Source organism: Xiphophorus hellerii, chromosome 22 (assembly GCF_003331165.1).
Source record: "Xiphophorus hellerii strain 12219 chromosome 22, Xiphophorus_hellerii-4.1, whole genome shotgun sequence".
Classification (NCBI taxonomy): Eukaryota; Metazoa; Chordata; class Actinopteri; order Cyprinodontiformes; family Poeciliidae; genus Xiphophorus; species Xiphophorus hellerii.
In genome coordinates, this window is record NC_045693.1 from 13700912 (window position 1) to 13717524 (window position 16613).

Here is a 16613-nt window from a genome sequence, read left to right on the forward strand (position 1 = left end):
TCTACCAGGACAGGGATGACCTGCAGCAACAATCCTTTGTATTTTTGCTCAAGTTTAGACTAAGCAGCAGGAGTGCAAACAAATGGCTTCTATTTCAAATAAAACATACAGACCTGAATGAAATCTCCCTAAAAATTCCAGATTTTTCACGTAATCTGAAAAGTCAAAAAAGTTTCGGAAGTGTTTGGAAATACACTTCTAACGGAAATACACTTCTGAACTTCCCAAAGTTCATATGTACCTCAAGGCTCTTCACAGGAACACACCCTCCTCTTAGATGAGCATGTAGCGACAATTGACTGCATGGTGTCATCGACTTTGCAGCAATTTCTCTGGGCATGCATGTTGCGACAGTGGACAAAACAACTTGCCTGCAACAGGAAGAAACCCCCAGTCATTCGCGCACCTGTCACGGATGACTGGGGGTTTGAGAGAGCATACACACGCAAAACAGAAGCACTGAGCCAGGAATACTTACTATGCAAGTACAATAAGAAAATTCAGCTAGGTAGATGAGCTCTGAGCTCTGAGATGAAAAAGACAGTTGCAGCAAAAGGTGGATGAAAAGTATGAAAAACTCCAAATGCTGATCAACTTTGACCCAGAACCTGTGGCTGTCAACTAGTAAGCTGAAGGTTAACAGGGAATTCAAAATATTTCCAAGGAAAATAAGATGCTACATCAGGTAGACAAAATGTCAAAATTTGATCAAAAGTTGCGCAATTTAATGGTTGCGCAAGCAGGTAACAACAGTTTCTACATCATGCAGTACTGGATATATATTTCACATTCAAGCTGGTGTAAATAAAACGTTTTGAAATGACTAGTCAGTTTAATTTGTTTTTATGTCCCAAAAACCCAGGAGTTTGAAGGGAGAGTGGACATTCCAGAAATCCACAGCTCTGTCTTGTTGCAATTATGTTCATTTTCTCCTGCTGTCTGTGCAGGGGAACAATGTGATCTCATTGTGTTGTTTATCTAAAGGTATAGCATTTTAAAGCTGCACTAAAATCAATTATTAGTCTAAATATTCACACTTTGGGTGTTTTTATGGGACCTAGAATGAAATTGCTCAAACCAGGAAAAAGCAGACTTCTTTGGAAACAATAAGAAAAGTGACTTCTGCCCCATGTTCCACTGCAACGTTGTGCACCACCTTTGCCTCCTGTGAAACATTTAGAATTTTTTTTGAATTTCAGCAGAACTGGTGTGGAGTGGTGGGCGTGGCTTGATCAGGTCAGAGGAGCTGACCAATCGGAGCAGAGCGGGCTCTGTGGGAGGGGAGGGCTCAACGTTACCGCTTAATGGTTTTACAACCCTTAAAATTTTCTTATCACAGATCAGAGAAATAATAAAAAAAGCGAGATACTGTAATTACCAAACGTTTTATTCAGAAGCAAAAAAAACAACAAAACATGGCAATTAAAAACAGGGATTTCTTCTATAAACTAGTAAATTTATATTTGGAGGCTGGATGCTGCTTCATCAGAGGATAATTGAAGGGTAGAGGATGTAAAATTGATCTTACTAGTTTAAAAAGGATGCAGATATATATATATTTTTTCTTTTTCTGAGAAGTCTTCTGACTCTTCCTGACACCTCACATCCTCCCTGTCTTCACCTGCTTCACTCTTGTCTAGAGTCCATCTCCAGTCGTGCATGGCCTGATGTCATCCTCTTGATAGTGAGTGGCATTGCGACACAGCAGGTCACCTCCTGGCTATAACCCCAGCGCAGGGCAGCGGGCCAGGCTGTGTGTTCCTCCCACTCCTCTCCACAGATACAGACACACACACACTCACACACACACACACACACCCAGCAAAGCAGAGCGGCACCGTGAGCTCAACCCGGCCAGCCAAGGTTACTCATCAGTCTGCTGCTTCTCCTCCACGTTTCCTCCACCGACCCTGTATGGTGAGTCTTGTTGGGGTTTTTTCCCCCCCCTCTCATTTTAACATGCTTCACTTCGCTTCGCTGAAGCGTCTGAACTTTAAAGCCGGACAGCCGTCATGGATTTAAGTAAAGTTTGTATTTTTATTCAAATAATTCATCCCAGGGAAGTTTGCTGCGATTAATCAGATTGTTATGTAACTGTAGCAGCCGCCATCGGCTCGGCTCTTTCAGTTTCACCGGAGGCTGCTGGTTTGTTTTTCCACTATAAAGTGCAGTTTGGGTTACACGCGTGAGCCTGATGTGAAATTATTATACAACAAAGCGGTGACCCGAGGAACCAGATCTCCCACGATGAACGCTTCAAAGCCGGCAGAGGAGCTCACTTCACCGGCGGAGGAAAGTTAGGAGAGCTCCTTCTAAGGAAAAGTTTGGAGCCTTCTTGAGGTTTATGATCTCCACTGTCGGATGTTACCAGGAGATGTTTTGACATTTTCAAGTTTAGCTAGTCGATATTGAAACATTGCGGCTATCGACTGCTATTATGTTATGTAATCTTTGGACAGTCATTTATATATCATAGTCAAATGTACGTCTACTTGCAGAGTGACCTCATTTCTCGGGACAATTCTTAACTGGCTAGAGGTTGGGACTTTGACTAGGCCATTCCCACATTCTGGCTGCATTATCTTATGGGATAGTGTAGCTGAATAATCAACCCATTCTCACCCCCAACTCGTCATATATTGACGCATGGGTCGGTCGTCCTCGAATAATGCTGTGATGCCACTGATTATGAAAAACCCAAATTTTCATCCACTGTGGAAAGGCAGGGTATGGAAAGTTCATGTTGTTAGCATATATAATTTGGATCACCTAGGATGTTGCCATGACGACCATGATTTAATGTTTTATTCAGCTGTCTCCTAAAGTCTTATGTTGTCACTCTGGTTGTTTGTTTATGATCGTTATCCTGCTTTTTGGGTTTTGTCCAGCATTACCTCCATAATTAACTCCATCCATCTTCCCATCTACTCAGACCAGCATCCCCACAGCATGATGCTGCCACTTCTTTTCAGTGTTAGTTTTCTGAATGCACATGGAGGCCATAAAGCTTTTTCCCGTGTCTCCTACCTTTAAATTGGACTTCTTGTGGTATTTGTCTGAACAACGGCTGTCTTCCTGCAGCAGTTGTCCCGTCAACAGAGTTTCCCACCTGATCTCTGCAGCTAATCCAGAGTTTGATGGACTTGTTCTTGGCTGTTTCCCTGATTAATGCTTCCATTACCCAGTTTGTCAGTACAGGTGGAGAGCAACGGCTTAGGGTGGCCATTCTGTTTACATGTGTTGATAATAATCAGCAAGATGCTAAAAGCTTGAGATATTGTTCTTTAAATTTAAATCACTTTATCCCTAACCTGTATGAGGTGTTTTTCTATTAGCTAATTAACTAATTAGGTGAGTTCTGAAGGCAATTTTTTAAATGTATTTTTCTGTATTTATTTTGTACATGTCAGTACGGAAGAGGATTGGGGCCACCGAAAGAAAAAAAAATAATAATTCTGAGATTAAAGTCAGAATTTGTTGTTTTTTTTTTGGTGGCCCTAATCCTCTTCCGTACATCAGAGAAAGGGGGGGAAAAAAATCATAAAAATATTAAACATAAACAAAACTTTCACATTAAGTTTGAGAAGGAGCTAGAAGTAGCCAAAGTTTGTTAAATCTTGTCCAAATATGTCCCACATTATAGATTTACACACATCTAATTTTTACTCAATTTTTACTTCTACTCTTTCAAAACTATATCTGCACAGTTACAGACAGGTCAGCGTGAAAGTGATTTTTCACATTCTTTCCATGCTCACCGTCCATCCAGACTGATAATATATCTTTTGTTTTGGCTCCGGTTATGGCCACTCAGATTATGGCGTTCTGGTGCAGCCTAACATGTAACTGATAGTCAGAGCAAGGGCATCACTGAGGTAGAGTTGACCGAAATAAGCCAGGTGTGGAGAAACGCAGCCGTCAGCAGTATTCTTTATAATCTCTCGACAGCGGTTTAACCCACCGAGTTTGACCAGTCTATTCACTAGGATAAAGGAGGAGGCTATATGAACAAAGTGTCTCCACAAACACACATTATTCATTTATTACCTGATTGATCATGTTGTTTCAGCAATTTATCAAATGCAGCACCAAAAGATTAACAAAGCTTACAATGCTTGTATTCACGAACCCATAGTCAGAGTGTCTTCCGTAGCAATTTTTGTGGGTCAGAAACTGCTGAAAACCATCATCCCACAAGATGGTGCGCAAGTCATTCTTTCATTTCATTTTTTTATTAAACACCTTGAATTTTAAATCTATTATATTTGCTTTCTTCCTTTTAAAAAACTTCTTTTTTTTTGCATTTACAGCGTAAATAAACAGCTCTGTGCCTCGACTCTCGCTCAAATTATATATATTGTGAATTCCAGTATCTCACAGAGGAAATAAACTTTACGGAAAACATGCCGTGTCTCCCGATATGCTTCCAGCCAAAGACGCAGGTGCTAACGCAGTGAGAGATGCAGCTGTCTGTGATGTAGTGAAATGCTTTTTAATGCATTTCAAGAAAATACATGACAAAGAGTGCAGACTATGTAATTCTCTCAGGACGTTGAAAGTAGTACGGCTGGTCATAGTGGCTCTGGGGAAATACCGACTCTAGGCTGTTTTCTTGAGTGACCAGGTTTCTTGGATTTATTCAGCTTTTCTCTCAGCAGCAGCAAAACATTATTGTTGAAACGTTACAATAAAGATAGAAGCTTTCTTGCTCTCATTTGACTCTTCTCTGAACAGTAGGAAGAAAACTGGAAGCTGTTCAGCGATGAATCCACTTATCTGTATTTTTGTATTGATTTTTGTGAGGTTAATGCAACCAGTCTGACCTGAGACCCTTGACTTCATGCTGTGCTGCCGATTCTACTGTTCAGAACAAAAATACTTCCTGGTTCTGAGGTTCTGAGTAAACTACACAGCATGGACATTTACACCGTGTTCCAAATTATTAGTGTCATAAAGATACATTTTTTTGTTGTGCTATTAAATTTATAGATGGTATTGTTTGTCAGGGCTCTTTGAATCACTATAATTAATTTCAGAGAGCTGGGTTGATTAGTTTGACTGGTGAGCTCAATTAAAGGAAACTCATGGTGTGGTCACCATCCTCCTCTGACCTCAACCTTATTGAGAACCTTTGGAGTTTTCTCAAGCAGAAAATCTGAGGTAGGAATGCAGTTTATATCCAAACAGCGGCTCTGGGAAGGTATTCTGACATCCTGCAAAGAAATTCAAGCAGAAACTTTCCACAAACTCACAAGTTCGGTGGATGCAAGAATTGTGCAGATGATATTAAAGAAGGGGTCCTATGTTAACATGGAACTCAGTCTGTTAAGATGTTTTTGATTGAAATAGCCTTTGATTTAATACATGTGACCACTTAATCCTGCACATTCAAAGAATGACCATTTGCAGTTCTTTATAATCCATAAAATGCATAGAAAATCTGCTGTGCATAATAATTTGGAACAGTGCATTTTGAGTTTTGTATTTTAAATACTGCTCTCATGGGGAGCTTTGTTCAGTAAAATTTGATTTATACTATAATAGTTCATGACTTGAAAATTATACTGACCATCATTTGCATTGACCATTTAAGAAAATCTGAGATAATATCACTTGCATAATAATTTGGAGCACAGTGTATTTGGTGAGCATCAAAGATTAATAGCACTGGAGGCCAACTGTATGTTTGACACTTCAGCTTATGGCTGCAGAATTACAGTTTAAGCAAATCACAGAGTTGACCATTCAGGAATGTTGTCATTCCTGAATTCCTTCGAATTAGAAACATTGGTCTTTCTTCTTTGTACATGCATTCATGGGTCTTCGTGGGTAAAAGTTGTACTACACTCACTACAGAAAAAGGTTCAGCTCTACTCTCTGGTTAGCTTCCTTGATGATTTAGGTTTTCAGAGAAGGGATGTAGATCCATGCTTAAACTTTACATTCAGGGTGTTTTAATGGGATTCCATGAGATAAACTAACACAAAGTTGTGGATATTGTAATACAGAAGGGAAATTAAACACGGTCTTCAATATTTTTCACGAATACAAATCAGAAAAGTGTGGTGTGCACCACATGGGTCATTGATAATCACTTATAGCTGCAATTGCTGTTCTTTGACTTGTCTCTATCAGCTTGTTTGGTTGCTATTTTTAAAATTTTTTTTTTTTTGGGCAAACTCAGTCGGACTGGTTGGTTGGGCCATAACTCCTTCCCTGAAACAACAAGATGACATTGTATAACCTTTGTTTTTACTTTGCATGCTACGTTGACTATTTTTTTTACTTGGGTGCGAAGATTTAAGCAATCATTCTTTAGCTTTGCTAGATATTAAATATCACATACTATGTCGCCAGTTAATTTTTTATCTCCACGTTGTGTTTACAGGTAAAACATGGAGACCTTAAATCAGAAACTAAATGCCTACTTTGAAACATGGATGGGTCCCAGAGGTAAGAGGATGTTGGAAAAGCCTTAATGTTCATTCAAACACCAATAAAATGATTCCTCTCTGCTTCTTCACCCACTAACCTTTCTTCTCTAATTCATCTCACTCGCATTCCTCTTTATCGCCGTATTTCAGATAAGAGGGTGCAGGGAATGCTCCTGCTCGACAGTTACCTACCAACCTTTGCACTCACAGTCATATACCTTCTGATTGTGTGGATGGGGCCCAAGTACATGAAGCACAGGCAGCCATACTCCTGCCGAGGCCTCATGGTGCTCTACAATCTGGGAATCACCTGTTTGTCCTTCTACATGTGGTATGAGGTGAGCAGAGTGCAGAGACGTGACGAAATGAGTCAAAACAGTGCAAAGTCACAACAAAGATGCATAGAAAAGCATTGGTAGGGACCAGAATCCGATGTTTTGAGTCACAGTAAAACCCCAGACCAGCATCTAAAGCACTTTATCTCACTTGACTCGGTGAAGGTCAGGTTTCATGACAATAACACATAAACTGGGCAAAGAGAGCATCCTTGGAGGAGTCCAAAGGTGAAAGCCATCGGTTTGGGACCTTGGGTTCACATCATAGCGGCTTAAATAGCCAAAATAACAACACAACCATTAGTTTAATGGTTTTCTTTAAATAAATGGGCTTTTTGTAGTTACTCACAAAATTTTGGCTGGCGTTAACATTTGTTTGATGATCTGAAACATTGAAGATATTTGCACCACATTGCTCACTTGCCCAGCGATTCTTTGCTCTTATTTGAACCAAAATAAGATCTTTCTCAACCCTTTGAACAAGATGATCCTGAAGTCAGGAGACTGTTAGTTTATCTTAGCACAAAGCCTTAAAAACTATGGGCATCAGCAGGTGTTAGGATATAAACCTAATCCAGATGTAATGAATCTTCACATCTGTTTTAGAGAAAAACATATTTCAACCATTTCTTCACTGCTGCTCTTTGTCTTGATTGTGTCTCACTGAAAGCTGTGCCTGAAGACAATGTTATCAGGAAAAGACAAGGACACAACAGGATGCTGATAGGCTGACTGTTTTAGAAATCAAATCTCTCATGTCCTGATTGACGTCAGCACAGCCCTGTATTTCCCTGTGTATTTTTTTTAAAGCAGCTGACAACGGTGCTGAAATTGATAGATACAGTGATGTAAGCATACTTTTGCGTATTTGGCAAGTTGGCATAGTCTGAGCTGTGACAGCAGCAAGAATGTATATTTGTCGATTTGTGTTCTGTGACACAGATGTAGCATTTGTGTGCATCAGTCGAGTATCTGTCCTGTCATTCGCATCCGGCTTCCAGTCTTGCCGTCTCCATTGAGTAAGGTCCCAGTGAACAGTTGGCCGTTTTATTCATTAAACTCTGGACTATGTGAATGGCCCGGTCCCAGGGTGAACTTTTAGTGGGCCAAATCTGATGTCACCTGATGTGAATCAAAGTGCAGAGCAGCTCTCTGCTTCCTGTCAGCCTGCCAGCGCTCAGTCGATATTCAGGCTGTAATGTATTTTGTTTAATATGCCGGATAGTCATTGTTACAGAGAGGTTAATGTCTGCGTCCACATAATGAAACAATTAAAACTCAAAACAGAATCAATCTTCATTCTGTTGACACTTAAGCAATAGCATTTTGTTGGCTTTTGATCCACAGACGGTGAATTGATGTATTTTTACTTCCATGTTCTTTGGACAAAGGCATCTCTCTTTTTCTTTTCTCTTTTTATCACATTCAGCTTTCTCTACAATTATTGGTACTCTTTGTGTACAAAACTCTTAAAATAGATGTATTATTTTCTGCAGTATCACAAAAGATTTTTAGTAATTTCATTTTTTTACCTCCCTCACCATCCTCCTCATTTGGCATGGTGGCAAGATAAACTTTGTTCAGCCTTATTTCCTCAAGAGGTTTTAAACATTTCAATCACCTGTAGGCATGGGGATAGGATATTCATAATAAAACAACTATAACACCACCTATTTGTCGTTATGCTAGATCTACAAATTCACCAGTAATCCTTAGGTGTTTCATATGCCATTCTGCTCTTTTCAGAGTAATTCAAAAATAACAAGCTGATATTATCTGGTTAATTTTTCAGACTATCTGCCCAAGTAAACCCGATAGTCGGACCCTTGACAGACTTTGCAGTTTAAATCAGCATTACTTTAATAACAGTTATGGGTGAAGCTCCATTTTTCAAGAGCAACACATGCACTCTGCTCTGCTGGTGAACCCAGATATGCATTTTCCCTCCATATGTGGCACAATTTGAGGGGAAATAAACCGCTTTTTCAATTAGATAAAATTGTGGCCTAGAAAGGATAAAGAAATCTACCCAACACTTGTTTCCATACTTTGGTGTGTGCCGAACCAATTTCCACACAGTCAAATTTGTCTTTGCTGTAGCCATGGTAAAGTTCAGCAGCCCTTTTTCAGTCAGCTAACCAGCAGTGCACAGCACTAGATAGAGAAGAGACAGGAATACCCTCTTGTCACTCTTGCACTCATTCGGAGTAATTGTCCCATTTATAGAGGAAAGCATTAAACCTAAAAATACAATTAAACCATCCTATGACCTCTGATGACCTTAAAAAGTATAGAAAGCATTAAAATTGTTTCACATAAAATTGCTCTACATCAGTTGGTTGGGATGCCACTAATTACGGCAATAGCTGTTTTGTTTGTTGAAAACAAATATTTACTAACATGATTGCAAGAAACCAAACATATTTAGACATTTGTACATACAGTACCTTTGAATTGTGTGTTATATTATAACATATCCAAAACAAAACAGCTAAAAGAAACATTTGTTTATCGTAAGTCATTGGTAGATCTTTCCAAACAGTTACTGATTAGCAAAAGTGTTTTCTATTTTTCATTTATTTATAAATTGTTTCGCTGTAGAAACAATTTATTTGACAGAGGTAAAAGAACACACATCCTTTGAGAGACGTGCGTCTCTCAGCTGGATCATTAATCTTCTCTTGAGGCTTGAAGGTTCTGTGGTTTCATCAGCTACGGTTGATGGACAGCTCACACCAGAGTCAGCTACTTTTGTCAGGTCAATCCAACCTTAAGCAAGAGATGAGAAACTTTATCTGCTTTTCTAAGTTGCTCCGTATTGATGTGTTTGTGTCGTTACTACAACAAGGAAATAAGTCCCAACACCAAGTCTTTACGCTTGAGCAGTTCTTTTAGGCTCCTCGTCGTCTTTTTGTTGACTTCGTTGTTACTGATTTTACAACCAACTCATTCATCATTCATCTTAACGGCTTCCTCTGCAGCTTGCTACGACTGCATGGTACGGTGGATACAACTTCTACTGCCAGGACACTTACAGCGCCCCAGAAGTGGATGAAAAGGTCTTAACAATTACGCAAACTTATCATTGTTTATCACTGCATGCTGTTCACTTTTGCGTGGTATTGTAATAATGATTTGTTTCGACTCACTTTAAACAAACAGTAGCGTAAAGATAAATACTGATAAAAATGAAAATATTTCTATGACCACTTGATTTTATTTATTTCGATTGGTGATTTATAAAATTAGCCTACATTAACTTTATGTTGTTCTGAACTGGAAACGCTGTTTGTTTGTTTTTATTTGTATTTGTGACATTCCGTTGTGCCGTGTCCCTCTTCCAGATCATAAGTGTCCTTTGGTGGTACTATTTCTCCAAGCTGCTCGAGTTCATTGACACCTTTTTCTTCATACTGCGGAAAAACAATCACCAAATCACATTTCTCCACGTCTACCACCACGCCAGCATGCTGAACATCTGGTGGTTCGTCATGAACTGGATACCCTGCGGTCACTGTGAGTGCTTTACTCAGATTCACACTCCAATGCCTCCAGAACCCTTTGTTTTGTTTTGTTTTTTACCATTTGGCCCCTTAATAGAGCTAAATAATTCAAGAGCTCCCACGTTAAAGTCACGTCTGAAAACAGTTAGTTCTCCCTGCAAAGTTCAAAGGGTACACTAACCTGAAAACTGCAGCTCTGCGTGAAAAGCTTTTAGTTTGTGAGCTTTTCATCCCGAGAAAACTTTAGGAATTATTCATGTGTCTTTTTTTAGTGTTTGCTGCAGATAAATAAGTTCACGTCTCTCCGCAGCATATTTCGGGGCCTCCCTGAACAGCTTTGTCCACGTTGTGATGTATTCCTACTACGGCCTCGCAGCCATTCCCGCCCTCCGACCGTACCTCTGGTGGAAGAGATACATCACCCAGCTGCAGCTGGTAGGTTCACTCAGAGCAATCAGTTGCTTTTCTTGAATAAAGCAGCAAGTCGACATCGCAGAGACACACAGGAAAGTCCCCGCTGAAATACCTGCCCACGTTTTTGTAATGTGAAAAAGTGAAACCATGATAAATCACGTGAAAGCTTGTCCTCTGTTACAATTCAATGGAAAAGCAAATCTAGTTGAATTAGTATGCACACCCTTACACAAACTTGTTGAGCTCCATCTGTTCCCCACATCTTAATTTGACAGTGTTTGCCCAATCTGCCTGGAAAAAGTTCACCAAATGTGTCAAACTGAAAGGACATCTTATTTTTTTCTGTATGATTTTTCTGCCAGCTCAGTTGTATTTCAGTGTAAGCACAGTTTCGTTCTACTGATGCACAAAGCTGTTTTTGTGTCTCTGAAGCTGTGAGACATTTTCAGCTTTTCATTTTTCCTCAGATCGCCTCCTGCATTTTGACAAAGCTGTGGCCTTGAGTCCGCTTGATAGGTGGAGAGTTTGAGCATTGTTCACATTGAGTTATATTGTAGCTGTGATTATGTGAAATAGTGTTACTCTTCTAAAGGAATTTGCTGCCTGTTGAATCATCATGCTCTCTGAAATGGAAAGTTTATATGATGATAACTTCTTGTTCACTGTAGTCTAAAGTGTCATTTGAATGACTTAAAGACCTTGGAGGATTTTGCTGGATCTATTTGGGAGAATATTTCTGTCCTTGATGAAGTTTTGTTGAAGAATTTTTCCCAAGGTGGACAGACACCATCCTGAATTTATCCTTCCTACACATTCTCTCATTTGCATTAAATCCTTATTGGAGCAAAACCTCTGATGTGTCAGGAAGTAATGGAAAGTACACTGGCAGATATATGCTTATTTACTTAATTATTAACTCATAATTGTTTTTTTTTTTATCTGAACAGTCCATCATTTATCAGCTTTGTTTGAGTCACTGTTTTGTTTGTCTCTAGCAGTTTTTTGCATCTACAGAATGAAATTATGTCCATTTTTCTTTGGAAAACACCTCAAACTGAGTCAGATTATATTGTGAGCACCAGATTTTAAGTCTCTGCACAGATTCTTATCTGGGTGTTGGTCTTTACTTTAATTGGACCATTCCGACAAGTAGCTCTGACTGTAGGTAAAGGGTTGTTGTCCTACTGCAAGGTGTTTTGTGGCTGCTGTTTTTTTTCCAGCATTGCCTTTGGTTTAACTTGTTCCTGCTGAAGAGAAGCATCCCCACAGCATAATACTGCCACCACCATGCACACTGCTCGTTTATGGGTCTGTCCAGATTGCTCCAGATACCACAGGCGCGTTTACCCGCTTCTCTGATTAAAACTCTCCTTGCTCTGCACAGTTTGAGTCACTTTTCTTCACAGCACTTTCTCAACTGAAATAGCTTAAAATTCAGATTAGCAGATTTTGTAGGGACGTCTTGCTAAAATAATTGTCCCATTTAGAGTCTAAATTGACTGATCTCTTGTATCATCTGGTGCATGGGAACTCTACAATTTAATAATGCCATGTAACTTTTTTCATATAGCCGCCTATAGATCTTAAAATTGTTAAAGAATTGATGAAATAGGAATTCAGTGTTTCTTCTTAATAGAAAAAAAGAATATTTATTGTGTGTCTGCTGAGCCTTTTAAAAATAGCAAACAGCAGTTGTTTTATTGTTCTATTTAAAAAGCTGATACAGACTCATTAGTCTGTTCGTCTTACCTATTCTTCAAGCTCTTCAGTGTTTGCACCTTTTCTTGTTCTCTTCGCAGATCCAGTTCTGTTTGACCGTGATGCAGACGGCGTTGGCAGTCGTCTGGCCGTGCGGCTTCCCCATCAGATGGCTGTACTTCCAAATAAGCTACATGTTCTCGTTCATTGTCCTTTTCTCTAATTTCTACTTCCAGGTGAGATTCTTTTGCCTTTTAAATGTAATAGTCGAAGACGTATGCAAGCATTCTTCATGCACCAAACTTGCTGAGGAAGCACTCCAGTTGTTTTATGTTCTATCCAGAAGTGGATTATGCAACAAATCTCCCTAAACACGGATGTGTAGAATCTGTAGAGTAACTTGAAAGCAGGAACTAAATGTAACAGAAAATATGAACTGTAGAGAAATATAATTCTGAAAGTATCTTTTAATCCAAAGTTTGGGGTTCAGAGTAATTTGAAAAGCAGTGCTTTCCTAACAGGGTTTTTTGTGTGGAATAAATTCAGACTAACCTATTTTTATACTGGTAGATGGAAGATGCTGTGAAATCACAGAGGTGTTAATTATGATCCTAGAAATCCATCCTGATTCCTGGAAAGCTGGAAAGCCTTATGAGAACCGTTTTAAAGCCATTCAGGATTAATTATTGTTGTGACAGCAAAAACTTTTAATTTCTTTACAATAAATATTTATTACAATTTTTTACCACATTGCATTGCCACATTTTAGTCGCTCTTGTTTTTATAAGGAGTTTTTATAAAGATTTTCTTAGTTATACTGTAAATTTACCCTAAACTATCCTCACTCGAGTGCTTTTTGTTCTGTAATCGATATTCTTAGGGGACAAAATGTGCTTTATGCTGATTGCATATTTTATAACATAGATATACAGTCTGTTACATCATAAACCATATTATTAAAGTGCAATTTAACCTTTTACTTCACTTTATTTTCAGAAGTATACATATATGTAATTGAAAACGTACTCCTTAATTGACTTGTTTGTGTTTTTTTCTTTCTTTCTACTCCAGACTTACAAGAAGCGCATCCATTCTCAAAAGACGGAGCATCAGAACGGTTCCTCTGCGTCGGTAAACAGACACGCCAACGGAACGGCGTCGATGGAGCACACAGCGTCCAGAAAGCTCAGGGTGGATTGATATTTGAGAAACTACCGCCAGTTTCCCACTGTAGCCCGTTAGGTTATGCTGCTAGAGTTATATGTATATTTTTATCTAGAATAGACCAGACCAGCACTCACTTCAGATAAAATAAGCCATAGCCACATACAGCACATGCAGAAACTTTTCCTTTATTTCCCTCACATAAATACAAAACAGGCCTGAACTACTGAATCATTATAGCTCTAAGTGACGAGTACTGTAGTATTCCTGAATCTTTACACTACTCCTCCCTCGCCTTTTGGTCCTTTAATTGCTAAGAAAAAGCTCAGTGCACACAAACATTGAAAAATTCAGCAATGCTTTGCACAACAAAGGTCCAAAGATTAACGACAGAGCATGTTGGCAGAATATTTTATAGCACATCATGATATCAGTTTAAGGGACGCTTTAAAACAAACAGCAATTATTATGTTTTTTTAAAAGTGTAACTGCATTATGATACGTATGTGTCTCACTTTTATCGTATTCCTGCGTGCACGGTTGCATAGTCCAAACTTTTAGTCTCAGTCAGGTGCTTTTTTCAGGTCGGTTTGAAATGCCAAACTGTCTCATCACGACCAAAGCGTTGCTCACATTAGTATTCAGGTTAACTGTGGTCACAGTGTGAAAGGAGAGCTACTGTGTCTTCAAATGCAGGACAATAAATGATCCAACTTTAAAGGAGTTTTGTCTGAATATTAATTCTCCTTTCACACTGTGTTGCATCGACTCCATTATTCATCTGAGAAATCATGCAGGGCATTACGAGAAATGCAAAAACCTTAAATGTTTAGTTGTCTGTTCTTGGCAGTCACATAAGCTTTCAACACTACATATTTTTTACCTGAATAAGCTGATGTTCAGAGAGTTCTGCAGTAAAGTAAGTGCTAAAAACTCTAATATGACTGAATAGTTTAGTATCAACACTGCATAACAGTTTTAATGGTACTTAAAAATCTAGATTTATCCCCAAATGTAGACCATCAGAAGAAAATTTAAAAAATTTTTTCAATCAGAACAAATTTGTTTCAAATCCCTGTCTGTGAATGGCATTAGTAGTACAGGTATGAGTAACTCTGCTTGCTCTTTAATAGATGTGTTTTGCAGCAGACATTTTGACTATTGAATGGCTAAAAATAGCGAAGGTTCCTCTCAGTGATCCAGTGAACCTTGGCAATATGCAGACCAGCAGCAGCACCATCTTACAAAGGGAGGCAATGGAAAAAGTTAATGGAGTTAACCGCTGTTAACTTTTTCTGTTAGGACAATTCAAGAAGGTTGCTTTGAGAAAACAACCCTCTGAAACTCCATCAAAACATTTCAAGCACCTTACATTCTTAAACAACACACATGCCAAAGTATTTTCCATGCAATATTAATGTTTTATATGGAATTTCAGTTTTGGAATTCAATATTTATCTAGGCTCAAACTGTGAAACAAACATTTATCATCCCAACTTTCCCAGAATCTTTAATCAGCAAAATGCTGAAGCTAGCTACCAGATCTGGCAGTGTGGTTAAGGCTATTTCACTCGTTTCTTTGACATCTGGACCAATTTGGTCAGTAATACTTTGACTTGTCAAATCTGGACTGTATTAAATGCAATAAAAAAAAAAATGAAAGAAACCGTGGCCATCCAATTTGGTGACCAGACATTGCTGTAGAGGTTAACATACTTTTGCTTTTCTGATACAATGATAATAACAGAAATACATAAAATGTGATGTTTAAGGCCACTCACGTATTAAAAATTCAAGCTTATAGCATTTCTATAAATGTGCTGCCTTCCGGACCAGCTAATATATTTTGTCACGCAGCTTAGAATGTTATATTGTCATTTTCTCTAATCAAATTCATCAAATGTGTTTAGTTCCTTCAGAATCCATCATGTTGATTTGTATCTCACTAACAATTGAAAATCAGAAATGTTCCGTTTTTTTAAAAAACATATGCGCAAGTTGATTTTGTTAGAAATAAGAGAATCAGTCAAACTGTAGTACATAAGGTTGCAGACAGCACGCTTAGCTTAGCACAGACGCCGCAGACTGAAGCACCCACCCTGGCTGAGTCACAAATCAGCTTACAGACCTCCACTTTAGGTCTGATGGGTTCAGACAGAGCCAGGCTGGATGTTTCCAGCTAAAATGTCTGGCCCGGTTAACTGACTGCAGCTTGCAGAGCACGCATGTAGGTAATGACTCAGTAAGACGCTGCCCAAACACGTAGACCTCCGTTCCCTCCTCCGTAGATTGGAAATGTGAAAATCAGCATCAAACAAAGTCCACATTTCTCAGCGCAGTAGACGTGGTCCACGTGTAACTGCTGATATTATAAAAACATGCCATAACTGTAGCTGCTTTTGTTCAATTTCAGGTGTATTTGTATGTATTTATGAGCAGAGTTAGCACTGGTTTAACTCATAAAGAAGGCAAAAATGAATGTAATGGTATAACACACACACACATATATATATATATATATATATACAGAATTTCTTTATTTTTATTTTTCTGAGGTCTGGTGTAAATTTCAGATGATGTGTTATCACTGATGCTTTACTTACTGTAACACATTAAAAACAAACTACAACTCTGACCAATAATGGCGTCCAGCATTACTTTTTTTTTTTTTCAGGTGGAAAATAACCCTGAAGACATAAAAATGAATAATCTTTCCCTGGAAAAAATTAAGTAACATCTGTATCCATTACTGTGAGATCCTTGTCTGAACAGGTTGAGAACTGTGTTGCAATAATTATTGCTAAGTGATTTGTCGACTAACGTTTGTTGGCTTTAATTTGATAACTTACTTTGAAACTTACAGGCAACTTCAAATAGAAACTTTGTTTGGAAGCTGTAAAAAGTTATAATTTTATATCAAGTACTAACTTAAGTGATCAAATAAATATTTCTGTTTTTGTTATGTTTTATATTCCTCGTCCCTCCCTATGAGAAAAGTCAAAGTTAGGATTCTGAATATAAAAATGAGATCAATAGATTATATGTTCAATTTCTTTCTTAATGTT

The 16613-nt window shown here is 38.5% G+C and overlaps 1 protein-coding gene across 1 annotated transcript; it reads left to right on the forward strand.

The window, feature by feature from the left end:
* Positions 1-1669: 1669 nt before the first annotated feature.
* On the forward strand, positions 1670-16190 carry elovl5 (ELOVL fatty acid elongase 5). The gene is made up of 8 exons (XM_032552917.1): positions 1670-1917; positions 6389-6453; positions 6585-6772; positions 9751-9828; positions 10114-10285; positions 10583-10707; positions 12486-12620; positions 13456-16190. The coding sequence occupies exons 2-8, from the start codon at positions 6396-6398 to the stop codon at positions 13582-13584; spliced, it is 885 nt and encodes a 294-aa protein (XP_032408808.1). The 5' UTR covers positions 1670-1917; positions 6389-6395; the 3' UTR covers positions 13585-16190.
* Positions 16191-16613: the final 423 nt, after the last annotated feature.